This window comes from Salvia splendens, chromosome 16, assembly GCF_004379255.2.
Source record: "Salvia splendens isolate huo1 chromosome 16, SspV2, whole genome shotgun sequence".
Taxonomy (NCBI): Eukaryota; Viridiplantae; Streptophyta; class Magnoliopsida; order Lamiales; family Lamiaceae; genus Salvia; species Salvia splendens.
Genome location: NC_056047.1, coordinates 384,913 through 411,154, shown reverse-complemented (window position 1 = coordinate 411,154; position 26,242 = coordinate 384,913). Strand labels below are relative to the sequence as shown.

At 38.4% G+C, this 26,242-nt stretch overlaps 6 protein-coding genes across 19 annotated transcripts; 3 read left to right on the top strand and 3 right to left on the bottom strand.

Moving 5' to 3' along the window:
• The first annotated feature begins 267 nt into the window (after window positions 1-267).
• Window positions 268-3,706, top strand: LOC121771849 (DNA polymerase delta subunit 3-like). The gene is made up of 8 exons (XM_042168738.1): window positions 268-414; window positions 571-626; window positions 717-841; window positions 1,444-1,603; window positions 1,739-2,160; window positions 2,240-2,896; window positions 3,025-3,127; window positions 3,370-3,706. The coding sequence occupies exons 1-8, from the start codon at window positions 346-348 to the stop codon at window positions 3,503-3,505; spliced, it is 1,728 nt and encodes a 575-aa protein (XP_042024672.1). The 5' UTR covers window positions 268-345; the 3' UTR covers window positions 3,506-3,706.
• Window positions 3,693-4,647, bottom strand: LOC121772276 (ubiquitin domain-containing protein 1-like). The gene is made up of 4 exons (XM_042169306.1): window positions 4,512-4,647; window positions 4,312-4,434; window positions 4,101-4,220; window positions 3,693-4,023 (listed from the first exon to the last, which is right to left on the bottom strand). The coding sequence occupies exons 1-4, from the start codon at window positions 4,639-4,641 to the stop codon at window positions 3,959-3,961; spliced, it is 438 nt and encodes a 145-aa protein (XP_042025240.1). The 5' UTR covers window positions 4,642-4,647; the 3' UTR covers window positions 3,693-3,958.
• A 139-nt stretch (window positions 4,648-4,786) lies between these two features.
• On the bottom strand, window positions 4,787-7,516 carry LOC121772278. Its single transcript, XM_042169307.1, has 7 exons — window positions 7,218-7,516; window positions 6,941-7,012; window positions 6,621-6,791; window positions 6,252-6,422; window positions 5,966-6,175; window positions 5,648-5,736; window positions 4,787-5,572 (listed from the first exon to the last, which is right to left on the bottom strand). Exons 1-7 carry the CDS (start codon window positions 7,297-7,299, stop codon window positions 5,033-5,035), a joined length of 1,335 nt encoding a protein of 444 aa, XP_042025241.1. The 5' UTR covers window positions 7,300-7,516; the 3' UTR covers window positions 4,787-5,032.
• Window positions 7,517-8,006: 490 nt separating this feature from the next.
• On the top strand, window positions 8,007-11,269 carry LOC121770588 (protein transport protein Sec61 subunit alpha-like). 2 transcript variants are annotated; one of them, XM_042167331.1, is made up of 7 exons: window positions 8,007-8,123; window positions 8,690-9,059; window positions 9,374-9,601; window positions 9,695-10,049; window positions 10,149-10,273; window positions 10,372-10,507; window positions 10,893-11,269. In XM_042167331.1, exons 2-7 carry the CDS (start codon window positions 8,716-8,718, stop codon window positions 11,130-11,132), a joined length of 1,428 nt encoding a protein of 475 aa, XP_042023265.1. In that variant the 5' UTR covers window positions 8,007-8,123; window positions 8,690-8,715; the 3' UTR covers window positions 11,133-11,269. The 2 variants fall into 2 exon arrangements, with proteins under 2 accessions (XP_042023265.1, XP_042023266.1); XM_042167332.1 differs by having other exon boundaries at window positions 8,107-8,129.
• Window positions 11,270-11,903: 634 nt separating this feature from the next.
• LOC121770430 (protein GRAVITROPIC IN THE LIGHT 1-like) lies at window positions 11,904-15,422 on the top strand. Of its 3 annotated transcripts, none has more exons than XM_042167157.1 (3): window positions 11,904-12,014; window positions 12,334-12,442; window positions 13,961-15,422. In XM_042167157.1, exon 3 carries the CDS (start codon window positions 13,961-13,963, stop codon window positions 15,209-15,211), a length of 1,251 nt encoding a protein of 416 aa, XP_042023091.1. In that variant the 5' UTR covers window positions 11,904-12,014; window positions 12,334-12,442; the 3' UTR covers window positions 15,212-15,422. The 3 variants fall into 3 exon arrangements, with proteins under 3 accessions (XP_042023091.1, XP_042023094.1, XP_042023093.1); XM_042167160.1 differs by having other exon boundaries at window positions 11,914-11,996; XM_042167159.1 differs by having other exon boundaries at window positions 11,931-12,442.
• Window positions 15,423-17,730: 2,308 nt separating this feature from the next.
• On the bottom strand, window positions 17,731-21,509 carry LOC121770959 (putative pentatricopeptide repeat-containing protein At1g53330). 11 transcript variants are annotated; one of them, XM_042167746.1, is made up of 4 exons: window positions 19,989-21,509; window positions 19,751-19,782; window positions 19,243-19,487; window positions 17,731-18,109 (listed from the first exon to the last, which is right to left on the bottom strand). In XM_042167746.1, the coding sequence occupies exon 1, from the start codon at window positions 21,500-21,502 to the stop codon at window positions 20,096-20,098; it is 1,407 nt and encodes a 468-aa protein (XP_042023680.1). In that variant the 5' UTR covers window positions 21,503-21,509; the 3' UTR covers window positions 17,731-18,109; window positions 19,243-19,487; window positions 19,751-19,782; window positions 19,989-20,095. The 11 variants fall into 11 exon arrangements, with proteins under 11 accessions (XP_042023680.1, XP_042023679.1, XP_042023682.1 ...); XM_042167745.1 differs by having other exon boundaries at window positions 19,243-19,482; XM_042167748.1 differs by having other exon boundaries at window positions 19,243-19,346.
• Between the last annotated feature and the right edge of the window lie 4,733 nt (window positions 21,510-26,242).

Here is a 26,242-nt window from a genome sequence, read left to right as displayed (position 1 = left end):
CGTAAATTGTTTTATTTGTGAATTTGTGATTTTTTTATTGCGGGAAGTCCTAGTGGGAAGGGCGATGGGAAGGGCGGATTGTGAAGGGATGTCCTAGTGACGTGGCAGTGGGATGAGAAGTCCTAGTGACGTGGCGGGAGGTGTTTTCGGGATGTCCTAGTGGATGTCCGAGTGGGACATCCGCCCACTGGAGATGCTCTAAATTCGCTTTATTGTGGCGGGAAAATTAAAGACACCCCCTAAAGAATTGAGAGGGAAAACCGCAGCGATAATAGTTTCTACTTTCCTTCCTCTTTCAGATTTTTGTTCTGTCGACGGAAAGTTTTCAGCTTACTCAGTCCAAAAATGGCCGAAACCGCTGCTCTTGGAATTATAGATGAGATCCATGCCTTCGTCTCCGATAGGCTTCAAGTGGTAAACCATCGATTCCTCAATTTTTTTATTAAACGTTTGTGCTGAATTCTTTTTTTTTCCTTTCGAGTTTTCACTTCCAGATCTGCTTAATTGTGTTTAATAACGTTTAGAAACTCACTGAAGATATACGAAATCCTCTCACCCTTTCCTGTTCAGATTTCCTACAAATGGCTGAGTCGAAATTTGTTGGTTTCCTCCAATGCTGCAAAGAGGTATAGCAAGTTACTCACGATTTTTTTTCTCGTCTTGTTTTTTTTTTTGATTTGATGTGCTGATATTTTGATTGATTGTTCGGCTGTTAGACTGCTAGAGGAATTCGTTGAAAAGCATGGGGGTGGATTAGCAGTGATTTACTCTTTATCTGGCTGGCTGAAGAGTAACCCCACAACCTACCATATAAGGCTTGTCCCCAGTCATATGCTTTCAGGTGATTACTCAATCCGAGTGTTGTCCAAATCTGCAGTGCACATTAAAAATTTAAAATAAACGTATAAATGATCTAATTTACAGTGGCTTGCCTACTTTTGCCGTGAACAGCCTACGATTTCTAATTTTTTTGCTTTACTTCTCAGTTCTCATTCAGTTTGTACCTTGTTTTGATTGTTTGATCCTTGTGAGATGTTTTGTTTGGTTGGTATAGTCTAGAAGCTTCGTTTTCTGGTTGATATGGTGGTAACACTTGATCTGTACCACTTTCTAAACCAATGATATTTGACATTTTCTTTTTAGTAGCTCGATGTATAGTTGCAATGAGTTACATGTATAGGCTAGTTTGAATGCTTTAAAACCCGATTCAGAACTGTTATGACAATGATCTTGGAATATGCGGCGGTTCTGGGCCTTGTGGTCGCCTTTGCAATTTGTACGCTGGTTCAGCTTTTTTTGCATGTTATTGTTATCTTTACTGAAATGCCAAGCTTTCATCTGCTTTCTTCTGACTAAGTATGGTTATTTTGATCAGTCTGGAAGAATGATCCTGGAGGAAATAATACTGAATGCCTCAATTATACTTTTTTTTTTCATGTATAGATGCTAAGGAAGAGTTCGATGGAAAATGCTCTGTTCAAGTTTACAGTATACAGGCCTGCCTCCCTAAGGATCCAGCAACGCTTTGGAATCATGAGTTCGTTCAGGCTGAAGATCTTTTTAAGCAGCCATCAACTCTTGATAATTGTTTACGAGATAACAGGTATCAAACACATCTAGTTCTCTACCTTGAACAATTGAAACCTTTCCACACTGAAATGAGGATTCTGTTGATCCTCATTCATAACGATTATGCTTTACAAACAGAAAATTTAATGCAGCGAAAACATACTGACAGGTTTTGTGGAGTTTCAAACTCATTTGTTAAGAGAACAGTAGGAGGAACACCTTTGGGCACTGGAAGCCTTCAGGTGAAATCAACAAGAGTCTCAGGTCTGTCTAGCAGTTCTATTCCTCAAGCTACAGCTGATCCACGGTCTATTCAGAACAATTTTCAGAATGCTGGTTCAAATCCAGGGGATCAGGCACCTAACACTGCAAAACCTGTGAAAACTGAAGGAAATGTAAAGCCAGATCTAGCACAGATAGCAGATAAAGAAAAAGTTCCTCGGCAACTCCCTAACAACAAAAAGGGCCAAAATAATAAAAACTCTTCTGGAAGTGGAGGTTCATTAGCTAGCATGTGGGGTCGTGCATCAGCAAAGCCTAAACCTGATGCTTGCTTGGTCCAAGCTGAGAAAGCCAGACAAGGATCTTCTGGTTAGGTTCTTTTTCATTATCTACCTGAACAGGAAAATGTCAGATTTTCATTTTTTATCCGTTTACCGATTATTTCCAGCCTTCCAAATTTTGTTGTCTTACCTATACTCAAATATAACACCAAAAAAACATTTGTTTTCTGGAATCAGTCAGTGTGAAGCTCAAATTAGTGCTCGTGAATCAGCAGAGCATGAAATTAGTGATGATGACGACGGCGACAAAGCTTTCAGCACAAGGAGAACCTCTAATGGTGAAGGCAGTAGAAAGAGAAGAGCTGTATTTAATTACTCAGATGAGGAAGATGAATATGACAATGCCATAACTCTAGGATCACCTGATCCTCCAAAGAAATCTGTTCCATGCTCAAAAGAAAGTTTAAATGCTTCCACCTCAGAGTGCAATTTAAGTTTCGAGGAGGAGAAAAGTAAGCCAAAGATCGAAGAAGAGAAAGAAGGCGATGTAAAAGCCAAGCCGAAGGTCAAAGAAGAGAAAGAAAGTGATGTAAAATCTAAGCCAAAGGTCAAAGAAGAGAAAGAAAATGAACTAAAAGCTAACCAACATTTGGGAGAAAACATTGCAACTGTTAGCAATGACAAGAAGGCTGGATCTCCCACTTCAGAGAAGACTCTATGCCATGTATCTGAAAAAGATGCTAGTACGAAAAATACCATGGCCAATGATGTGCCTAAAAGAAGAAAAGTGGTAAAGACACTGATTGATGAGAAGGGAAGAGAAGGTATTTCCTCACCTTCTCAGTGATAATTTTATTTAACTGAATGACCTCATTTAAATTTCAATACTCATGTTATGCACTATTACTATTTTTCTTCTCCCGGTTTTTTCTGATATTTCTTCTGGTTACAGTCACTGAAGTTGTTTGGGAGGGTGAGGAACAAGATACAAAATCTAATAATAATAATTCAGCCAAAATTGCTGGCAATAGTACAGCAAGCAATGCAATTAACCGGTATGACTGCTTACTTGCTTGTTCATTTTACCATGTCTTCAATTTGTTTATTTTCTTGATTAATATGCTCGAAGGGGGATTTCTCTCTACTATGTCACTTCCAAGTCTTTTTGGCTGTGCCCTTGTCACTAATGGATTTGGCCATGCGCTTGTCACTAATGAATTTGGCCATGCGCTTGTCACTAATGAATTTGGCCATGCGCTTGTCACTAATGAATTTGGCCATGCTGACTGTATTTTAGGCCCCCGGCTGTTCGTAAGTCGCCAGCAGTGGGGAACACTGCTCCAGCTAACCAAGCCGGGAAAGCCGGAAACAAGAAGGCAGCAACTAAGGATCCTAAGCAAGGGAATCTCTTCTCATTTTTCAAAAAGGCTTGAGGAAATGAGGCAGAGATTGTCAGCATCTAGATAAAATGAGATTGATTTTTAGTAAAATCTTTTAATCATGTAAGTACGAGTCCAGATCTCTTATAACTTTCACTATATCTGTTAGCCATTCCAGTGATGGTTGAGTCAGTGTACACATCAAGACTAATGTGAAATGTATTTGAGTTTCTTTATCATATTACGATCAAATCACTGCTCCTTCCTATGATATCATTGCATTTTGTATAGTGAAATAAGAAACATATAGTAATTGTCAAAGCTGTCGTTGGATAACTTTAGAAACCAAACAACATGCTATACACCCTATTTCTCATGGCAAATGTGCAGAATCTTGTTCCAACGATTACAGTCAGATATTTCTGGGGTTGACGAAGTGGGTGGCTGTTTTCAGCTGAGCAGATAGGCCAAGTTCAACATCAACCATGGTGAGCTTTCCTTCTCTTATCAAGAATTTCGAATCAGGTTCTTGGGCTCGCTCAAAACGTACTTAGGTAATTCATATCTTGCACCTGCAACAGTGCAAGTTCAGAATCCAGATGAAGGTAACATTCATACACACACAGGAAATATGTAATGTTTGTGTCACCTCTTTCGTCGAAACACACTGTCATATCAGGATTCTGCATTATGATTCCGGCGCTCTTCACAATCGCCTGAGCAAGCTTTGGATCAGCCTCCGCTGCTGCTCTGAGTGCATCCCAGATTTCTGCCTCAAAGACGAAGGGGGTGAACAGAAACACCATCGGAAAAGTGGGGGAGATGTCGAAAGAGAAGACTACATGTACAAATTACAATACCTTTCCTACCACCATAGTGAGGTGCAGTATCCCAGAACTCGTCTCTCAGCTGTATCAGCTGACTTATGGGGATCGGCTGTGGATGTTTCCACGACCTCGGTTTCTTTATCCGGTTAACACCTCCTGTCGAGGGCAGTGCCAGCATCAAATGGTGGAAACTGTGCAGGAACAGAGTATACTAAGATCGGATTCTCTCTTACCTTTTGCCCTTGTCTGCGAGGATCCGGCACATCCCATTCTTCGCAACGATGGAACGGTGCAGATGAAAATAGAGTTTTTTATGCCTCGACTAATTTTGAAGACGAAAAAGGTTGAGCAGTTGTCTGTCATCTTCCATATCTCGTGATGACAGTTGCCAGTTTCATGAGCTCAATTTTTTTCTTGTGAATACTAATGTTTTAGAAACTACTATACAAAACATTAAAATTTAGTGAATGAAATAAAAATTAATACATACTAGTATTATATAAAAATATTAAATCAATTTATTATTTTATATAGTCTCCTAGTTTTATAATTTTATTGGGAGACATGACTTACTTTATCGACTGAGTTTGTGCTTATTGATTTTGACACTACAATTGTTTGCATTAAATGTATCGCACTAAAAAGCATCAAGAAACACATGATTTACAAGATTTCTACCTGTCAAAAGAAACTCAACACCCCTCTGTTATAAGAGATGCAGCAAACAGATATGATCTAGAATGATCTTTTGCCTTTAATCGAAACGGCAAGAATCTCCTCCGTATTTGCTCCGGAAGTTGTACGGATCGTACTTGGTATTCTCGTAACCAGTGGGCTTGGCTTCACCGGGCTTCGTCTCCACCACTGGCGTTGCTCCAAAAGTTGCATCTCCACCTCTCTCTCTGTGGCGGTGCTTGCTTCTCTCCTTCTGGCCCTTAGACCTCACCTGCCTGTGCTGAGGAGCCTCGCTTGATCCATAAAGCTCAGCGTATTCTTGTCTCCTGGATGACCGATGCTTGGTTGACAGAGATGGATCTTTCGTGCTGGTCGATCTAAGTTTATGGAGTTTTGCTTCGTCTGGTCTCTCACTAACCTGTCTGGTTTCGGAAGTCCTCTGTTTTAGAGGTGGGGCAGGTTCAGTTTCGTCTTCAGGCATCACGAGAGAATCTTTCGAGGGAATGGAGTGAGCAAGAACACCACTCAGTGCTTCCATCGCGACTTTTGGAAGGTCCCGGATGAGTTGTCCGAACGACGGCCATACAGCTTCGTTGAATTTAGATTTGGGAAACCCTTTCTACAGTTAGATAAACAACACAACTATTACACACCGCTGCTTCCTTTTTCATGTAAGGATATGTAGAAAACATACCATCTTGGAGATAAGTGAGGAACCTAATCCTTGTTGAAGAAGGCACGAAACGTAGCCAATTAGGATAGCACCGGCCATCATAAGAAGATCTGCAAGTAACGTCGAGCCTATCAGATAACTACAAGCTTGGTTTTTCGCGTAGAAGAGCAAAAACATGCAACATCAAGCAGCCATCTATCATCTGTGAAGCCGTTACAGCCTCATTAAAATTTCATTTAACTGATTCTAGCTCGTCCTTGGCTTAACAATCTAATATGTTCGACACTTTTTAGCTGTAAATAACACACAACAGTGCCTTGCCCTCTGCAGTCTATATGCCTGTAGGTGAAAAAGAGGTGATTTCATAATCACAATCCTCTTTACTCAAGGAGATTTGACGAAGAGCTGCATTTCCTCTGTCAACCACTAACAACGAACTGGTAGGCCTCACATATACGACATCAAAATCAGTCGAGAACTTGGCATATTCACTAGGCCCATCCCTGTATCCTGCAACATTCGATTTTCCTCCAGCAATGGTCGTCACACCTGCAAATAATAATTTAGTAGGAGTACTACAACATTAAGCACACATGAGAATTTTAGAAACAGGATCTAAGATTACCTGCTTCTCCAATCTTTCTAATGGCGAGATTCGAAGTATCTGCAACATAAACATTCCCTTTATCATCCATGGTGACCCCCTTGGGATGGCTGAAACAAGCATCGCTTGGTTTTCCATCCACATGACCGGTCCGGCCCTGAAACGATCCTGCAACCAATCTTGCCCTACTATCTGCATCAGTGACAAAACAAAATTGATCGATGACTTCAGAATCAGAGAGAGAGAGAGAGAGAGAGAGAGTAATCAATAATCAAAGGTTCCCCCTCCACACATAATCTCAAACACCACAAACAATACAGAAAACCAAAGCTTCACTTAGATAGACTGCAAAAGACGCCTGATTTTCTAATTCGGAAAGAAAAGGCTCACATTGGGACAGTGGAGGCGTGATTCGGACAATGTTGCTATTGACAGCATCCACAGCGAAGAGCTCGCCATCCTGGGAAACACGGATGGAGTGCGGCACGAACTCGAGCTCATTCCCCTCAACCACTGTCTCAACAAGATAACCATCCTCAAACTGAAGCACATTACCACCATCTGCAACAAAAGCAAAGCTGATGATTACCACAACAAGCAGATAAACATGACACTTATTACACCATCACTCTTCCTAGGCAAAATGGGATCCCACAAACTGCACTTTCACACTCAAAGATATCTAAATAAATTATTGATGTGGGCTATACCTGATTGGTGGGGTGTTTTGGATGAGGCCCTAGTCCATTTAACGAGTGATGAAAAGTGCTTTATCAATGGCCCTGGATTAAACTTTAAAAAATCAAATCTTTTCAAATAAAATTGAATTCATGAACTCAACAAATTACTTCCACAGTGAACAAGCACACCATTCAAGAAAATAAGTTAAACCCTATAAAAAAATCAATATTGTTTGAATAAAAATAATCTCAGCTGCTCCTCATTTTACTACGTACTAAAAATTTAAGAAAATCAAGAAAAAGTTACCAGCAGGTGCAGCTTGAGCTTCAAACTTAGATACAAAAGTGATTACAGGCAAGAGAACAATGAAGATGAGGGCAGACCTCATCCCTCTTCCCTCAAAGACGAAAAGGGCGGGGAAAAGAAGCGTTTTTGTGTGCCTACACGAAAAAAAAGGGCTGGAGCCTGGAGCCAAGATTCCTCAAGGAAAGATTTTGTGGTTTTCCACTTGATAAAAAGATCGAATCTTTAACCATGGAGGGAAAGCAAGCTCTATTAATTACTGTTTCAGCTGATTTTCACTTTTTTTTTTCTTTTTGTTTGAGGTTTAGGTACATCTCCTATTTACTGATGACTCAAAATTCTACAATTAAATTATTACTCCTAGATTGGTAAATTTCAATACTCGTTAAAAATGAACTTTATCCAACTGAAAAATTTAAGTGTGATGCTGTTTGTCTGTTACAGTGAGTAATAAGTTAACTATAAATAAACATAAATTACATGTAAACTTAATTCGAGGATTATACTTTGTATACAGTAAAATATAGATAAATTATGAAAAAAGTTTTCTTTTTAGTAGTGATGATAAAATTAGGGAACCCCAATTGCATCAAGTTATAAATATTTCATGTACTTATTGAAAATATTCGATAGTATTAATTTATAAAAAAATTGAAAATGTGATAGAAATTTTAAAATCAATAAACACATTCATTTCGACTATTAACTGACTCACCCTATTACGATGACTAGGATTCTTTAGTACACGCGTGTAATTATCATTGGATCGGTGTGGTCAAAAGTGCCACATCAGCAAGTTTTTACGTCGCACTCAATCCAAAAAAGCTCTCCGACGATATAAATGATAAAACCGAGTATTATTCTGAGAATTAGAGATCGCAACTAGCAAATTCCGACAGTTCTTAGCTGGTTTGTGTAATTCTTCCTCTTCTCTATTGCATTTGAGATTAATCTTAGATCCGTTTTGCTATGTGGAAACCTGAAATCGTTTAATCAGCTGTTTTTTTCTTCAAAATTTTAACTTCGAGGTCGTGATTTTATTTCATTAGATTTTTTTATTGTGTTTGATGCTCAGCTGTGTCTACATTTGCTATGTAATCGAATGGAAAATTGAATGATTGCTACTCCGAAAACGCAGATCTGGTGGTTATCGTTTTAATTGATTGATAGATTGATTTGGTTTTATCTTATTTTTTGATGTCATGGCCGATCGTTTTGGGTCTCAATTGTCTCAATATTGATAGATCACAATTTCTGATATGGATTTGATGGTGATAAGGAGTGAAATCCTCGTTATAAGATATTGGTTGTTTTTTATGTTGAAGAAAGCATGTTTAATGCTATGAATTCTAGGGTTTAATTAAATTTGGAAACTGCAGGATATTTAAACCAGGAGCTAAGTCTAGTTCTTCTGATTTTGTGCTGTCCTTAGTCATTTTCATTTTTACGATGCATTTCTTTTTATGATGTGACAGTTGCTGGAATAATTTAATCAACGAGAATGGGAGGCGGGTTTAGGGTGCTCCATCTGGTTCGACCATTCCTTTCGTTTCTCCCGGAGGTTCAAAGTGCAGACAGGAAGGTCCCATTCAGAGAGAAGGTTATATACACTGTCATATCTCTGTTCATTTTCCTGGTCTGCAGCCAGCTTCCGTTATATGGCATACACTCTACAACTGGTGCGGATCCATTCTATTGGATGCGTGTCATTCTTGCTTCAAACAGAGGCACAGTGATGGAGCTTGGAATCACCCCAATAGTGACATCTGGGCTGGTTATGCAACTCTTAGCGGGTTCAAAGATCATTGAAGTTGACAACAATGTGAGAGAGGACCGAGTCCTCCTGTAAGTTATTGAAAAAGGCGTATGCTTTTGATGATTTGTGATGAATACAAATTGTAAAATTTAGATCCTTGTGGAAAAAGTTCGATAAATGCCATCTGTGAAACTGGAATTGTACTTGAGCAATATGTATATTACTGTCAGCATCGCAGCCATTAATCTGATCTTAAGAGGTCAAATTATGAGATTACGCTTCTTTAATTTGTTTCTTGCTCATATCTTTTGCATTTTACGTTGCCTAAATGGACTATCCCAGATTGATTACATGTATAACTTGTATTGTCATGCTAATTGTCACTGTCTCTGTCCTTGACCAGAAATGGTGCACAGAAATTGTTGGGCATCTTAATTGCAGTCGGTGAGGCTGTTGCATATGTTCTTTCCGGGATGTATGGCAGTGTGGGGCAACTTGGAGTTGGGAATGCAATCCTTATCATTCTGCAACTCTGCTTTGCGGGGATCATAGTTATTTGCCTGGATGAGCTTCTCCAGAAAGGATATGGCCTTGGCTCTGGCATATCACTCTTCATTGCAACCAATATTTGGTAAGTGGTGATTATATTCAGTTAATTATGTATTGCTACATTCTGGACAAGATTGAGGGTATTTTACCTCGTAGAATTTTCTTAATTTTACAGTGAAAACATCATCTGGAAGGCATTTAGCCCAACTACTATTAACAGTGGGCGTGGAGCTGAATTCGAAGGTGCTGTCATTGCTTTGTTCCATTTGTTGATAACTCGGACCGACAAGGTTCGTGCTTTGCGAGAGGCATTCTACCGGCAGAACCTCCCCAACGTCACAAACTTGCTGGCCACTGTCTTGGTCTTCCTTATTGTCATTTACTTCCAAGGATTCCGTGTAGTTTTGCCAGTGAGGTCAAAGAATGCTCGGGGGCAACAGGGTTCTTATCCTATTAAGCTATTCTACACTTCTAATATGCCCATTATTCTGCAGTCTGCCCTTGTATCCAATCTGTACTTCATTTCCCAGGTGAAAAGCTGTTCATTGTCGAATTAATGAGATGTGATGCCTTATTCCTCTCAAATGCAGCTGCTAACTAATACTACTATTTGCTTTTCATTTTTGCAGTTGCTTTACAGGAAATACAGTGGGAATTTCCTTGTAAACCTTCTCGGAAAGTGGAAGGAATCTGAATACTCTGGTCAATCTGTTCCTGTTGGGGGTCTTGCTTATTATATAACTGCTCCATCTAGGTAAGCAATAGTGATAATATCGGAGCTGTGTTTGTATTCATCAAGATTCTTGCTTTATACGTTGCTAAGTTGATGTGCTTACTTTGATCCTTTCACAGCTTGTCAGATATATTGGGCAATCCTTTCCATGGATTGTTTTACATTGTATTCATGCTGTCAGCATGTGCTTTATTTTCAAAAACGTGGATTGAGGTATCAGGATCCTCAGCCAAAGATGTGGCGAAGCAGCTGAAGGTATTCTCGTCTACTTCTTAGGGTGCTCTACCCTCTGAGAATTCATATTAGGTCATGCATGCCAAAATCCAAAACACTCGAGACAGTTTGTCCATTATTTTGCCATTACACTTCCACAGTGCTGTCAAGTTGATTTTTCTCATACGTTTAGCAAAGATTTTAATCACGTACGTATGTTGTTTCCAAGCATAAAACATGTTTCCTGGATCCTGATGTGTAGTGTGAATGTGTGATGGTGCTGAAATGTTGGTAGTGACAACTTTTTCACAACTTGAAATGCGATTATTATCAAGATAGATTCATGTTTCTTTTCTTTATTCAATATCACTGCTACATTACGGGTAAACAAACACAATTCTTTCTCACATGTCCTAACTTTTTCTAGGAACAACAAATGGTGATGCCCGGACACAGAGAATCGAATCTGCAAAAGGAGCTGAACCGGTACATTCCCACCGCAGCTGCATTCGGTGGCGTGTGCATTGGTGCACTGACAGTCTTGGCAGACCTCATGGGCGCGATTGGCTCCGGTACAGGAATTCTGCTGGCTGTCACCATCATATATCAGTATTTCGAGACATTCGAGAAGGAGAAGGCCAGCGAACTTGGTTTCTTCGGTTTCTAAGACATTCTGGTGAGCTAGCTAGTTACAATGACTGAAAACTTTTCAATTTTGGTTAGCTGAGGAATGTAAAGGAGAAAAACCCTGTTGACAAAACCATGGAGAAATCGTAATGGAGATTGTAGTTGAGTTTTTATTAATCTCTTTTGCATTTAATGGTCATTTAACTCCTAACAGAAACAATTACATTGTGTGACTTTATGATGAAGCGTATCTTAGTTGGCAATACATTTTTCCTCTAATAAATAAGTTAAAATGAGGCTATTTATGCAATATGTAGAATTCGAACTCTAATTCAAGAAATTTATGGAACTGAAATGAATCCAAATAGATGAAATGAAGTCACAATAATGATTAACTTCATCACTACATAAATTACAATCAATGACAAATTTCATATTGTCTCTTTTCTTTAGTATATTCAACCCTTTTAAAGATAAAGACGGTTTACACTTTACACTTTCTCGATATAGGATGAAAGAATGAATGTCACTTTCTTCAAAATAATTGACAACTTTTTATTAATTATTAATAAATCTCTAATTATAATATTAAAAAAATCCTAAGATTTGCTAATTATTACTGTTACAATTACAAACATCAGATTGCCCACACATATCACCCTGTCCAAAAACCGCGTTTCTCAGACATAGCCCGAATTTACCAATTTAACCCGCCACTGCAACAGATTCAGGCGAGCACGACTTCCAAAGCAAAGGGCAACACCGTCCAAAACAGTCCGGAATAAGGAATTTGTCCCCACTGTATTTGTGTATTTCTAATTCCCAATGCATTGCTTCACTCCACTGTCTAGCCTCTCTCTCTCTCTCTCTCTCCATTTTTTGAGCAACATCCAAGCTTTACGAGGTGCCCGGCTGTGAAGAAGTAGTTCTCTAGAAATTTCTTTGTTTCTTTATCTGCTTACATTATTAGATTCTTTGTCATTCCAGCCGAGTGTGATACTTTTTTTTATTGTTTTAAAGACTGGATTTTGTTTGGCTTGTTGTTTTGTTCTGAGCTTCTAACGATATTTATACATGTATTTTCTCTCTGGTTTGAGCTTTGTCCACTTAAAGATTCCACCTTTCTTTGTCCTTTGAGCTTTGGGCACATACAAATACACACACTACACCCTCACGTGCGTGTACACCTCTACATTTTATGCCATTTTTTAAAAGCATTTTCATGGTCTTTTTTATATCAGGGGTTGAAGAGCTTCTTGTGTTTAGCGCCTCCGTCGATAGAAAAGCCCAAATCCACAGCTTCACTAGGTTGAAGATTTCTGGGGAGGCGAGATTAACTTTTGGGTGTTGGTAAAAATCAAATCTTTGCTTATTTTTTTTTACCTTCTTGTTTTTTTACCTTTGTACTGTTGTAGAGGATCAGGGTGATTTTTTGTATGCAAAACCCTTGGGAGGGTGTTGTCACGTGACTGCCACGTATCCAAGAATGATTGCTTATTTGTTTAATCATGAATGTGGGGTCCAGATTAAATTTGCAGGGATGAAAACTACTTTTATTGACTGTGGTTTTATTTTATCCGTTGGTTGATGTGTGCATTTTTCAAAACTTCACTGCTATGAACCATGACTAGATCATGATAATTGTGCTGTTGTGCATCTTTCTATATAGTGATTGTCACTAATCCCGGGTCCACCGGTGTGCTAGGGTGAACCGGGAACTAGTGAGCCGTGGATGGCTCTGACAGAATCATATTTATTTGGTCCCAAATGGTTGTTACCTAATAGATGGAGTTGTTTTCCTTGTCTACTTAATGGTGTTAGCCTGTTAGGTGGATTGGATCTCTAGCATTTGGATTAGTACTTCACTCATTAAACACTAGATTTGTGTACAGACATATATAGCTTGTTGAATCTATGAAAGATTTTCATTTAGGTGGTGTGAGATATAGAGGGATGAAGATTTTTTGCCTCTTTAAACTCCCCCTTCCGTTTTCAATATAAGATTCATATTTAATACGATGATAGCACTTTATCGTATATGCCAAGTTGATCAGTATATGTCAATGTTGTCCGTTTTTCTGCCTCTTTTGTGTGTTGTTGGTAGACTTATCTATCTGATTCGTGCATGTTTATGTTCTTCGTTCGTTTTAGGCTGTTGCTAAGTAGGCACCATCCTTGCTAATGCAAGGTGCATACAGCCTGTGCATAAATTTGTGATTTTCTGAGTAGTTTCTGATTTTCCGATGTGGTTGGTTGGCTCATGGATTATTGGCACAATTGGAATAATCATCAAGAATGAATGTATCTTAGGAATTTCTAACTGTTTCCACCCTGTTGGTTGTTACCAACAGACAACAAGGTGTGTTTGAGTTTGAGACATACCTATTTTGAGCCTTGTGGGGACGGACGCCTTCTTGGAATAAAGTATATATCGCGAATTGCTTCAAAACTAGTTTATTGCTTAGGAAATTTTCTGTCTCCATCACATGTTCTTGCTCTACTTTTTTATTCCAGATTTTGTTCGTATTGCTACTTCTTGCTGTCTGGCAAATACAACCAAAAATATCATTCCACTTGCATTTGAGGGTGTTTTTATTTATGGGATCAAAAACATTGTATGCCCTAATAAAGTATTAGTTTTTACCTAACTTTTGAATTATTCATTTGTTTAGTAATGATTTGCAGAACTTTGTCTAGTTGGGAAATGAGTTTTCTATGCCTTATGCCAAATTCACTTTACCTAATCTTTTAGCCAAATTCATTGTCGTCTCCCTTATATTTGTTATGAGACATGATCACTGTGAATGATTATTGTGGTAAAATATCATCTCTGAATACTTGATCTGCTTTCCTTATTTGTTGATTCAGATGGATTCGGTGAAACGCTCTGTGGTCACACCGAGCAAGAGTGGATTGGCGCGCGCCATTGTCAAGGCTCTACATATTCGTGTGGTCACAGGTGTAGCTCCGGACGATGATGGTATTCTGAAAGATCATTTCAAGCACGTTGACAAAGACGAAGAGGAGCTCCTGCAGGATGACGGGATGGTCCAAGAGGCTTTCCTCTCGAAACTGTTTGCTTCAGTTACTGCGGTTAAAGCCGCGTATGCGGAGATGCAATTTGCTCAATCTCCTCACGACGCTGATGGGATTCAAGCTGCAGACAGGATGGTTGTATCACAGCTGAAGTACCTCTCCGAGCTGAAGCAGGCTTACTTGACGAAACAGCTGAATGAGGCGTCCCCGGCCACCACGTTGCTTTTATCTGAGATTCAAGAGCGGAAGAGTTCTCTTAGGATCTACGAGGTCACTGCCAAGAAGCTCGAGTCTCAGCTCCAACTCAAAGAAGCGGAGGCCGCCTCTCTCAGAGGGAAACTATTGGATGCCAATAAGGCTAACATGTTGCTCGAGAAGAGGCTGAGCTCGAGCTGGCAGTTTGTCATCCCCGACACGAGGGCTGCAGACTTCCTGTCCTACCACAGGCAGACGCTGAAATCTATCCGAAGCTTCGTGCAACTTTTGATCAAAGAGATGGGATCCGCTGGCTGGGATTTGGATGCTGCGGCCGACTCCATTGAGCCGGGCACCTGTTTCAGGAACCCGAGCCATAAGTGCTTCGTGTTCGAGTCCTTCGTGTGCAAACAAATGTTCGATGGCTTCAACTGCCCCGATTTCTCCTCGGAGAAGGCAATGCCGGAGAGGGACAAGAGGCACGTCTTATTCCTCAACAGATACATCGAGCTGATATCCGCAAAGCCTAAATCTCCGTTTGCATCATTCTGTCATGCAAAGTACTTGAGAGTCGTGCACCCGAAGATGGAAGCCTCTCTCTTCGGCAGCTTAGAGTCTATAGCGTCTAGTGAGCCGCTGGAGACGCCCTTCTTCTCGGCATTCTGTGAGATGGCAAAGCGCGTCTGGCTCCTACGCCACTTGGCTCTATCTTTCGAGTCGGGGGTCTCCACCTTCCAAGCGAAGAAGGGGGACCGATTCTCGGAGGTCTACATGGAGAGCTTGGGCGATGATGCTCGGTTGCAGCCGGAGCCTCTCGTGGCATTGAGCGTCGTGCCCGGATTCAAGATCGGCAAGACTATTGTCCAGTGCCAAGTTTATCTGTGTTGATCTTGCCAGGGATGATGAAACATTGGCTTTATTTTAGGGTAGTTTTTTTTGTTGAAAGAGATCTGCTTTTGTTAGGGCTTTACAATTTTGTTAATAGGTTGGTTAGTAGAGAATGATGCTAAGTGTATATTTGTAGTACTTTGTTTGTATGATAGGTAAACTTGTTGATTAAGGGGTTTGGTAATTTGTTTGAAAGTTATATTGTGGCAAATGGTGAATAATCTAAAAGGTGGAAGTTATATATACCCCATCCATTAAAAAAATTAGATTTGATGGAGGTTTGACATGGATTTTAATGTAAGTGGTTGCTGTTTTGTTTCATGTAATTCTCATATGAAGGCGTGCATGTGAACTCTTACTTTTTAAATATTTTTCGTTTAATTATAATTAATTGTTTAAAATTGACTTTTTATATTTGCCTTAAAAAATTGTCTTGTACATTTAACGCATTTAGTGTGTTACTAGTTTCTAGTCTCAATTAATATGTTTTGATCTCTAACTAACCGTGTGCTGTCAAATTAAATTAACAATTAATTACAATCTCACTTGATTAGTGAGGTATTATGATTCTGATTAAAAAGAAAAAAATACGTAAATTCTTTAAATAATAATTAATTAGATTAAAATAGTTGATTAGAGCAATAATTAACTAACTAATATAGTAAAAAACAATTGACTGTTAATTTTTCAGTTGAGAAAGTAGTGGGCCATATGTAGGGATAAAAATCAAACTGGGCCCAACTTAATTTGAGAAGAAATTAAGGCCCATTTCAACTATAAAAGCTCTCCAACGGGTCGGGCTAGCCCGTGTCTTAATATATGTCACTCTCAAAATGATAGTAATAGTAGTAATTTCAAGAAAACAACATAAATTACGTTACCAAAAGTAAATGAAAAAGCCGAACTCTTTATAGCATGGCCAATGTATAGAGACTGTTACATGTATATAATTGAAATCCTATTGCTTAAAAGCATACAAAACATTTAACAAACTTCATAAATTTAATTTGAAAGCACCTAAACAAGTCCTTTTAATTTAGTGATCAACATAATATCTCAAACCATTTAGTGACCAATGTCAGGACTAGGGTTTGACACCGTTAAACTCCGACGATCCACACCACCGACGAGCTGCGACCGAGTTGGGTAGCGCCCGAAGAGCTCCTCCGCCAGGGCTTTAGAGGTAACCGTTGGCGCCAATGACGATGAAGAACTTTCCGGAATCTTCTCCATGGCTAGGAGATTCCTAGCCTGCATGGCATGGGGTGAGATGACAAGAGCAACAACAATCACAGCCCAAATTGTGATAAAACGATTCATTTTCGATAATGTCGATAAATTCGTTGGTACTAAACTCTAATTGAAGAGTATAAGAAAGAGGCTTAATGAAATGAGATGGAATGCCTTCCTTTTTTGTGTGGAAATATGATGAATGGTGACATGCTTTTATAGTGCTTGTTTTAGGTCAAGTTTTTGAAAGTTTGAACAAGGAATATTTGTTATTCTTTGGGTGCAGAATCATGATGTGGATCTTTCATATGACATAGAAGACTGAATATCTAAAGACTACATATGACATAAAATTCTGCCATTAAATTAGACTATGTAGGTCAATAAACCCTACTCCAATTTAGGGGATGGGATACAATGCCAAAAGCTTTAAAATGAGATTGATATCATATGATTTTGTTATATCTAATGTAATAGAAAATTATAGTAGTAATTAGTAACCATTAATCCGACTTTTTCAAATTATTTTCTTATTTAATTTTTAATGATAAAGTTTAATGAGGATGTTTATGATTGGGGAGAAAACAAGTGAATTAGATATTAGTTTAACAGGTTAATTGTCGATAATGTAATTTCTAGTGTCTTGCGTTTTTCAAAATTTGAATGATAAATGACTCTTAAGACAACTTCAAAATTTTGCAACTGTCACGTCTATTTTTTTAGTTTCTTTATATCGAAACGATGTCGTTTATACCTTTCACATAGTCACATTAGTACACAATTATGTCACTATTCATTCATATCACCAAAACTTTATACGTGTACATCAACTCAACATCACATCAAAATCACTTTGGAACAATTGCTAATTAACCCAAGCTCAAATAATGTGGCATCAAGGACTCATAAAAAAGGAATATAAGAAAATATGGAATTTAGGAAGATCAATACCTCAAGTTTCTTTATTGTAGAGTTGCCCTCTTCACTAAATTCAAACCAAATTGAAAAACCAAAAGGCACATAAAAAATTGAAAACCCCCCCAAAAAAAAAACTTTTTATATAAGTACTATATTTACATAATATTATTATAGCCGTCGCCGGCGAATGCTCATTCCGAGAAGAAGCATATGATAATGTGTGATATTCATGTTCAATTAACTTAGACTATGCAGAAAAAGTGACTACTCTAATGGAGGAAAGGTCCCCCCACCCCATCTACCCTACCTCAATAATAAGAGCACATCACAATTCATCAACAGTTATTTCACTCAATTGTTTGCACGTAAACTACCAACAAAAAAACTCAAATTTCTAAGTGCCAATCTTAGTGCAAGACCACCCTCCAAATGTCCCACTTCCAACTTTCCTCCTAACTTAATAAATCAACACACAAACTCAGTTAATTTCCAAAGGAAGTTTAGTAAGCAAAATGAATTGTCTGTTTCTGCATGCAAGCAGAAGTTAAGGTAGGCAGAACAAGACAAGGACAACAATTGAAAAGAAAAGCATAATTGGTAAACGAGGAAAGAGCTTCCAACCAACCCCAAAACTTTGAATACAGAAATTTGGTTGGAATCCATTATTCAAATGACGGAGTATGAATAGGTGGAATGCCTTCAGCAGACGTGTCATCGTCCAAGGGTGTGGCCATACCAAGGGTATATTTTCTGCAACATGACATGGATGAGTCGAGGTTTTATACTCAAATAGTCTTACAAATTAGAACCAATATAGACTTAATCTCTAGTTACAAGCAAAAGAGCGGCAGCCTTGCCCATAAAACGAGTTTCAACATAAAGAGTGAACCCGGGAAGAATAAACTAGCAATCTAGCAATCACAGATGTGAACCAATGAAGAAAAACATATAAAGGTGTAGTGGGAGGTGAATCCATTTTGATACTACATTTTATTGCTGAACAATTAGACTACAGTGCCTCGGATTAGTATATACTCCATAAAATGGATGAATGACATCTAAAATTGTTCTTTCAGCTGTATTTTCTGTGGGTATTGTTCCAGAGGCTTCAGTATGCTGCTGATCGGTCATGTTCATCTAATGGCAGACTATTTATGCTAAAGATGCGACTGGACAAACTGTATGGTGCTTTGTACTCTAGCCTCTAGGTTGAAAAACGTGACAGGTCAAGCCAGTTTCCAAACTCCTATACATAGTTTATGCATTTATATGCACCTAATCAATCACGGACAAATGGATGAGAACATGTTCACAGTATAATTAGACAGCTTCAGATGGTATATGGCACTTCATGCATATATGTCCAACCGATTGACATGCAAGGCATAGTTGGCTACACACACCTAAATTAGGCAATTTGAATATCTGATCAAGGAAACACTGCATGTTTGTACAACTAATTTCATATGTCAGTATGCCACAGAACTACACATTCAGCATATAAGTAAGAACATACCATGTTATTGCTTTAAGCCTAAACCATTATATCAGGTTCTATATATAATGCATTGATAATAATCATGATTGTATAGTTGTCATAGAAATATATTTCTACTTACTTAACTTTGTTAGTACTTGATAATGATCATGATCGTATGGTTGTCATGAGTTCAAGGTCACTGACTAAGCCTTAAGTTATAGTTTGATCACATGAACAGAAAGTTGATTAAAGAATGAATATAATCAGTAAACAAAGACCACAGTCAAATTTCACTTCATGAAAGAAGGCAAACAAGATGGCAGGCTTTTAATGTTTGGGAAAGAAAGTAAATAAGTCAGAATAGCAGTTCACGTAAAATCTAACAAGCGATAAAAAACTGAACCTGTGTCTTTGTGTTGCTTGTCAACTTTAGCTGAGGTACAAACCATCCACTTGTAAGTCAGTCATTCTGGATGAGAACAATAGGCCCCAAAGCGAATGCCAGTACTGAATGCCAATAACAGGATGTTAAATCCGAAGCCCGACGTTTCAAGTAAAATCAAAATATAACAGTTGTTTCATTTAAATGTCCCAGAGAAGCTCCATCTTGATTCATGTGAATCTCAATTTTGCTTCGTAATCCCTGTTCTGCCAGAAAAATTATGGACAAGAGAACAATAAAAGATTGCTCAAGCCACTATTCAGTACATTCTACACTACATGATTTAGGGGCAACAGCATCACTTGGTCAAGTGTCACTGGAGTCCGTAATGATTTTTGGTTAATAGTTTCACTGTTAATACTATACAAGAGATTTGATATATATTGTTCCAAATATTTCTGATATGGCAGCATAACAGAATTATGTTTGAACAGATGCTAGTGAAACATATTCAGTGTAAGAACATTACCCCCATGCCAATTGGAAGCTCCAGAGGTGATCCTAGTAGCCAGGAGGTTGTTATTAAGAACAAGTAACAAATGGGTATCCAAGTAAATCAAGATAGTAATAGTCAAAAAGCGAAATATTACTCGTGATATCAATATCTATAACTCCTTAGGCTAACTTCATGTTCAGAACTTTCAATGTGCAAGTGACATTCCTATGGATTACAGTACTGAATAACCATTTCATTTAGAAGCACTCACCATTCAAGCCACAGTAACCAAGATAATACGTGTGCATCCCAACCAATTTTTGCGGAACTCCAGGACATTTCTTTAGTGCACGAGAAAAAACCAGCCACGAAGCATCTCTAGCCCATTGGAAGAGAATGACTATTTATCAGCCCCTCAAACAGTTCTTGAACATCTAAACTGCTGTCTTTAGAGAGCAAACAAGTCACAAGTCTCCATATATATCTATCAAGGGAGTTTCTCTTCACCATCATAAACACGTATGCTAATAGTAACCCTTTATTGTCCTCTATCAACAATGCATCCACGCATTTGCTTACACTAGATGTATGATGAGCATATCCCATAAAACTCATCTCATCCAAAATGCTTGCTGCTTCTTTGAACTGCTTTACATCACAAAAACCATAAAAAACTGTCCTGTAAGCTACCACATCCGGGGCACATCCCCACCGTGGCATATCTTCCAACAAATCATAGGCTTCAGCCACTTTCCTCTCCCTACACAGCCCACCAATAATCACATTAAAGCTAATGACATCCGGCTTGCAGCCGTCTTTCTCCATCTCACTTAAAGCCCCAAAAGCCAACCCAAACTCATTCTCCTTACAATATCCATGAATCATCGCATTGTAAGTTACTGTATCAGGCTTACACCCGTTTTCCCTCATCTCCTCCAACAATCCAGAAACCTCCCCCTTTCTATTAGCCTTGAAAGACGCACTGATCAATGTAGAATAAACCGCAGGAACCAATTCCACCTTCTTTCTCAACATCTCACCCTTCAACCTAATAGCCTCATCCAATCGAGATACCCTACAAAGCCCCTTCATCAAAGCTATATAGATATGTGCATTAGGTCTTATTTTAAAATCCCTCTCCATCCTTCTCTTTAACCTGAAAGCCGCATCCAGTTCCGAATTCGCGCAAAGCCCGTTAATCAAAGTCCCAAATGTCACCACATTAGGCTCAACCCCTCTCCTCAGCATTCCATCAAACACCTTCCGTGCGCTCACCAAATCGACAATCACACAAAATGCGTTTATCAGAATGTTGTACGTACAAGCATCAGGGCTCCCGTAATCCTCAATCCGGGCATAAACCTCCATCATCTTATCGAATTCGTGACAAATAAGGAGGCCGTTCAGCAACGTGTTCACTGACTTCACAGTCATTCGGCATCGATAAGAGGGAATTTCGTCGAACAGGTGGAGGGCCTTACTGGGCAAGCGCGCTCGGGCGTAGAACGTCATGATGTTGCAGAAAATGACTTCTTCCGGATTAATGCGGGTGTCTTTCTTCAAGTTCTCCATGACAATTTCCATTTCGGAGAACATTTTGGCTCTGCCGAGTTTGGAGATGATGAGATCGTAGGAGAGGAGAGAGTGACGAAATGGTTTGGCAATTGGGTGATGCGGGTTAGGGTTGAGGAAGAGTTGAAGAGCTAGCTTTGGGTCTTTTTCGCGGCGGAGGAGTGAGGAGAGAGTGAATGGTGACACCATTAGCTTCTTCTTCACTCTCTGCATTTCTTACTTAAGCTTTCGACAATTCTGCATTTCTGAATTTTAATCATCTTTTTTTAAACAATATGTGGGCTTGGTGGAAAAGTGTGCAAGGAAAAATGGAAAAGTGATCCAAGAATTGGCCCAAATCATCATTTTTAATTATTCTATGCACTAAATTTAAATTGACCCTAGTAAAATTTTCTTATGAGAATTTCTATTCAACTAACCAAAATAAGATTGTTTTAGTAGTATAAAATTAATAAAAGTATTAGAGCAAATATATTAAGAGCCAAATTCGTTGCTCAGAAGAAGGCCTAATTTTATTGGGAGTGATGATAATTTTGCGGTCCAAACTAGATAAATTTGTTACATGTATATACGATTTCAAATATTAGGAGTGATGATAATTTTGCTGTCCTAACTTGATAAATTTAATAAATGACGTAATACACCAACGAAAATAGTAACACATCTTTCACTTATTCTCCTATGACAATGTTGATATCATGAGGTACTATGCATCTTCATTCGATATTTACTTACTACTGTTTGTTACATAAGATTTGATTAGTTCATGGGTCACAAATTGGAAATATATTTTGATTTTATATTTTTATAGGACGATGATTTGAATTTTAGTTCCAGCAAAATGAACTATACCATTTGATAGTGTAAACCATGAAGGTTTTTAGTTTCCCAAGAATCTATTGAACTTATTAATGTCCCTTTAAGCACTCTATTCATACAACATCAGAGTCATGAGAAATGGGATTTTCTTTTTTATGTCACAAATAGCATACTCACTAACATAACGTCACCGATTTTATTTTTGTCAAAGTCTAGTGATAATAAATTAGTAGTACTTTGTTAACTTTTTTTAAGTAAATATGAAATCAACTGCATACTTTGCTAGGATTCAATCACACCAAGTCTTTAATAATGTGAGAATGGTTAATAAAGCAAAACGATGAGACTTAAGTATATATCCCCTCAAATCCGTGATTAATGAGGAATACATATCTAACTAGTTAAATTGTATTTAAATTATTTTTCAACTAGTATAACAATAGTATCGTGTACAGATTGTACAAACAGTTGAGGGTTGCAATATAAGAGAAAATTTAGGATAGATTTAATAAAAGTAATTATCTCTTATTTGGGATTGGATATGTATATGAAAAATAGATTAGAAATAGTAATATATTTGAATTTTGTTGCAAGATAACTATGAGACATAGGATCTGAATCTCTACAAACGAAACAATTTTCATGTACTCCATAAAATATACTTACATCACCAATTTTCCACATTAAATCTCCAATTCAATCTATAAAAACCCTTGACACAAATTCTGACATTCAATCTCTGAATCCACAACCGACCTGAGCAGCGGACACAACCGCCTCTCGATCCCGTTCAACAACATCGAAAACGATTTTCCCACGGGGGAGGAGAAGCAGTACCTCCTCGGCGAAGATGAGAAAAGGAACAAGCTGTTTCTCGAGGTTAAGATCGTGCAGCCGTCGCTGGAGGTGGAGACGGTGAAGCTTTGCCGGTGGGATATGCTCAAGAAGAGTAGGAAGAACCTACGTTATTCGAGGGAGTTGGAATGCGATTGTGAAGAGCAATAAACTCCGGTTCAACAGGACGGTGCAGCTGTGGGGTTTTCGGGTTGATCAGGAGCTGTGCTTGGCGCTCGTCAAGGTGCCAAGGAATCGTGCCGCCTGAATATAGGAATTAGGGTTTTATGCTTTGTGGAAAGGATTTAGGGTTTGTACTACTAGTATTGCTTGTTATCTTCATTCTATGTATTGTTAGTGGTTACGTTGTGTTAATGTTCCCATTGTTATATTGTAACCAATTCTTATCGTTTTATGAGTTTTAAGTGAAAACTCATTCTAATCTCGTCATTTATCAAGTACGGACAGGAAGCGACTCTATTTTTTATTTTTTTTTTCAAAACAGCGAATATGACTATTGATATATTTGCTCTAATACTTCTAATAATTTTATACTAGTTTTGTTTTGGTTAGTTGAATAGAAATTCTCATAAGAAAATTTTACTATGCTTAGTTAAATTAAGGCTTTAGTTCATAATTATAGCTCATTAGAAAAAAGGTCATTTGGGCCAATTCTTGAATCTCTTTTCCGCCAAGCCCATGCATACAAATAATTGTTTATTTCTGTTTGGATGAAATTTAATACTAAACCCTCTTTCTTTTTTTTTAGCTCCTCAGCCCCAATTTGTGAAGTTATTTATTATGATAAAAAAATCATTTGAAATACTAGCTTTTAGACAAGGCCAAAACTATGAAATAATTATCGAATTGAAAAGCCAAGCCAAAATGTAACTGTAGTATAGAATTTGTCACCTAAACTCAAATCCAAGAACATATGAACATTTAAATCACCTTGGCAACCCCAATCGAAACTTGTTCGAACAGTAGCTCCCCACAAAAACGGCAGGCTTTACGAGCACATTTCGATTACTCGCAAAAGCCGTGTTTTAGTTTCCTGAATATTACTGCCCCTTTATGTGAAAGTTTTCATTTGATACTCAAATTGAATTCGTGTGACAAAAAGGTCAACAAATATTTGATGGTTAAATTGCAATATCAAACTGTGTGAGTTTGAATGTTTTTGAATCAAGACGTATTTTAGGAGCTAGATTCGTGTAACACTATAAAATTGGAACCATATATATCCCTTTATAAATTACTAATATTTTGTGATTTGTGTAATAGTACAAATTACATGTTAGAGAAAATGGTAAACCAGCTTGTCCTATATGCTACTTGCGGAAAATGGTTGGTTCAGAATAAAATAATGCTACATGAATATTAAATCGAATATTAAAACACAAAAAATATCAAATTCAGACTGTTCCCACAAGTTGATACCGGCCAATTCTATTTTTGGTTAATTGAGGGCAGCAAATTTTAGGTTTGGACTAAGGTTAGCACACTGCACAGGTACATAGTAATTTTGATTCGAAATTGGTGGACACTTTAGTTCTGATCGTTCATTTGTTTCGTCATTTCCTTGGACCAATTTATTTTAGTTATAATATTAAATTCAACGACTATGTTACAACAAACTTGAATTTGAGATCTTAGTTGCCTTAGCGAGATCGAGTTTAGTTAGTACTTTAAGTGTAAACAATTGAGGAACGATTTGAGTAGCAAGATCAATCGGTTGAAGATTGGAATGAAATTGTAAAGGAAATTTTATTCACTGGAATGAGAAAAACGAGAGCGAGAAGATGAGCTACAGTATGTAAAACTAACTACTGAAAGAAGCTATTTAACAGAAACTAAAACTAACGGCTAGTTTCAATCCTACGGCTAGGATTAAAACTTGACTAACAAACAGATCTAACGGCTGCCGGAAACGAGTTGTCATAACAGCCGATCTGCCGAGCTGCCGAGCTTGACGAGCTTGACGAGCTTGCCGATCTTGACGAGCTTGCCGAACTTGCCGAGCTTGACGAGCTTGCCGAACTTGGTGCTTGAGCCATCACAATCTACCAACAAACTCCACCTTGATTGCTCAATCACCAACCAAACTCTTCCTTTCCAGTCCCACTAGTTTCAAACATAGCAGAAACTTTTCCTTAGGCAATGGTTTAGTTAACATGTCTGCCGGGTTCTCTGAAGTATGAACTTTGAAGACTTTCACATTGCCTCTTTCAATCTCCTCCCTGATGAAGTGATACCGCACATCAATTTGCTTTGATCTCTCGTGATAAGCTTGATGCTTGGCCAGAAATAGGGCACTATTATTGTCACAGCCAACTGCTATCGCCCCTTGCTCAATCCCAAGATCAGACAACATTCCTTTCAACCAGAAACTTTCTTTGATTGCAGCAGCAAGTGAGATAAATTCTGCTTCCGTTGTGGAAAGTGCCACCACACTTTGGAGACTTGATTTCCAGCTAATAGCAGACCCAAACATTGTGAATATGTATGCCGACTGAGACTTCCTGTTGTCTAAGTTACCAGCAAAGTCCGAGTCACAATATCCCACAATAGCATCAGCTCCACCTCCATCATTCACTCCATATAGAATGCCTACATCCCCAGCACCCCTTAGATACCTCATCAACCATTTGAGAGCAATCCAATGTTCTCTTCCATGATTTGCCATAAACCGGCTGACAACACTTGTGGCTTGTGCTATATCTGCTCTGGTGCTGATCATAGCATACATAATGCTCCCTACTATATTAGCATAGGGTATCTTCATCATTTCTCTGGACTCAGCCTCACTGTTGGGCCTCTGATCAGCCTTGAGCTTGAAATGCATTGCTAGTGGAGTAGCCACTGCCTTCATATTCTCCACCTTGAACCTTCTCAGCAACTTTGATATATAATCAGATTGTGTGAGCCATAATTGCCTTTTAGCTCTATCTCTGATAATGTTCATGCCTAAGATTCTCCTTGCTGGCCCGAGGTCTTTCATTTCAAACGCAGCATTGAGTTCATCCTTCACTTCTTGCACTGCCTTCCTGCTAGCTCCAGCAACAAGCATGTCATCTACATAAAGTAGAAGATATGTAGGATGTATGCCCCTTTTTCTGACATATACACAGGAGTCATAACTTGATCTCTGAAAACCAATCTTGATCATATAATCATCAAAGGTCTTATTCCACTGTCTACTAGCCTGCTTCAAACCATATATACTTCTTTTCAGCAAGCATACTTTATTTTCATTCCCTGCTTTGATGAAGCCCTCAGGCTGGGCCATGTAGATTGTTT

What these genes read in the sequence shown, in the direction of transcription:
- LOC121771849 (XM_042168738.1), top strand. Translation starts at nt 346, where the DNA reads ATGGCCGAAACCGCTGCTCTTGGAATTATAGATGAGATCCATGCCTTC. An exon ending in AGCCAGACAAGGATCTTCTG is followed by an intron (nt 2,161 to 2,239) that starts GTTAGGTTCTTT and finishes GATTATTTCCAG; the next exon opens with CCTTCCAAATTTTGTTGTCT. An exon ending in TGATGAGAAGGGAAGAGAAG is followed by an intron (nt 2,897 to 3,024) that starts GTATTTCCTCAC and finishes TTCTGGTTACAG; the next exon opens with TCACTGAAGTTGTTTGGGAG.
- LOC121772276 (XM_042169306.1), bottom strand. Translation starts at nt 4,641, where the DNA reads ATGACAGACAACTGCTCAACCTTTTTCGTCTTCAAAATTAGTCGAGGC. An exon ending in CTCGCAGACAAGGGCAAAAG is followed by an intron (nt 4,435 to 4,511) that starts GTAAGAGAGAAT and finishes TGCCCTCGACAG; the next exon opens with GAGGTGTTAACCGGATAAAG. An exon ending in TCACTATGGTGGTAGGAAAG is followed by an intron (nt 4,221 to 4,311) that starts GTATTGTAATTT and finishes TCTTTGAGGCAG; the next exon opens with AAATCTGGGATGCACTCAGA.
- LOC121772278 (XM_042169307.1), bottom strand. Translation starts at nt 7,299, where the DNA reads ATGAGGTCTGCCCTCATCTTCATTGTTCTCTTGCCTGTAATCACTTTT. An exon ending in AGCTCAAGCTGCACCTGCTG is followed by an intron (nt 7,013 to 7,217) that starts GTAACTTTTTCT and finishes AGTTTAATCCAG; the next exon opens with GGCCATTGATAAAGCACTTT. An exon ending in CAAAACACCCCACCAATCAG is followed by an intron (nt 6,792 to 6,940) that starts GTATAGCCCACA and finishes CTTTTGTTGCAG; the next exon opens with ATGGTGGTAATGTGCTTCAG.
- LOC121770588 (XM_042167331.1), top strand. Translation starts at nt 8,716, where the DNA reads ATGGGAGGCGGGTTTAGGGTGCTCCATCTGGTTCGACCATTCCTTTCG. An exon ending in TATATAACTGCTCCATCTAG is followed by an intron (nt 10,274 to 10,371) that starts GTAAGCAATAGT and finishes ATCCTTTCACAG; the next exon opens with CTTGTCAGATATATTGGGCA. An exon ending in ATGTGGCGAAGCAGCTGAAG is followed by an intron (nt 10,508 to 10,892) that starts GTATTCTCGTCT and finishes AACTTTTTCTAG; the next exon opens with GAACAACAAATGGTGATGCC.
- LOC121770430 (XM_042167157.1), top strand. Translation starts at nt 13,961, where the DNA reads ATGGATTCGGTGAAACGCTCTGTGGTCACACCGAGCAAGAGTGGATTG.
- LOC121770959 (XM_042167738.1), bottom strand. Translation starts at nt 21,502, where the DNA reads ATGCAGAGAGTGAAGAAGAAGCTAATGGTGTCACCATTCACTCTCTCC.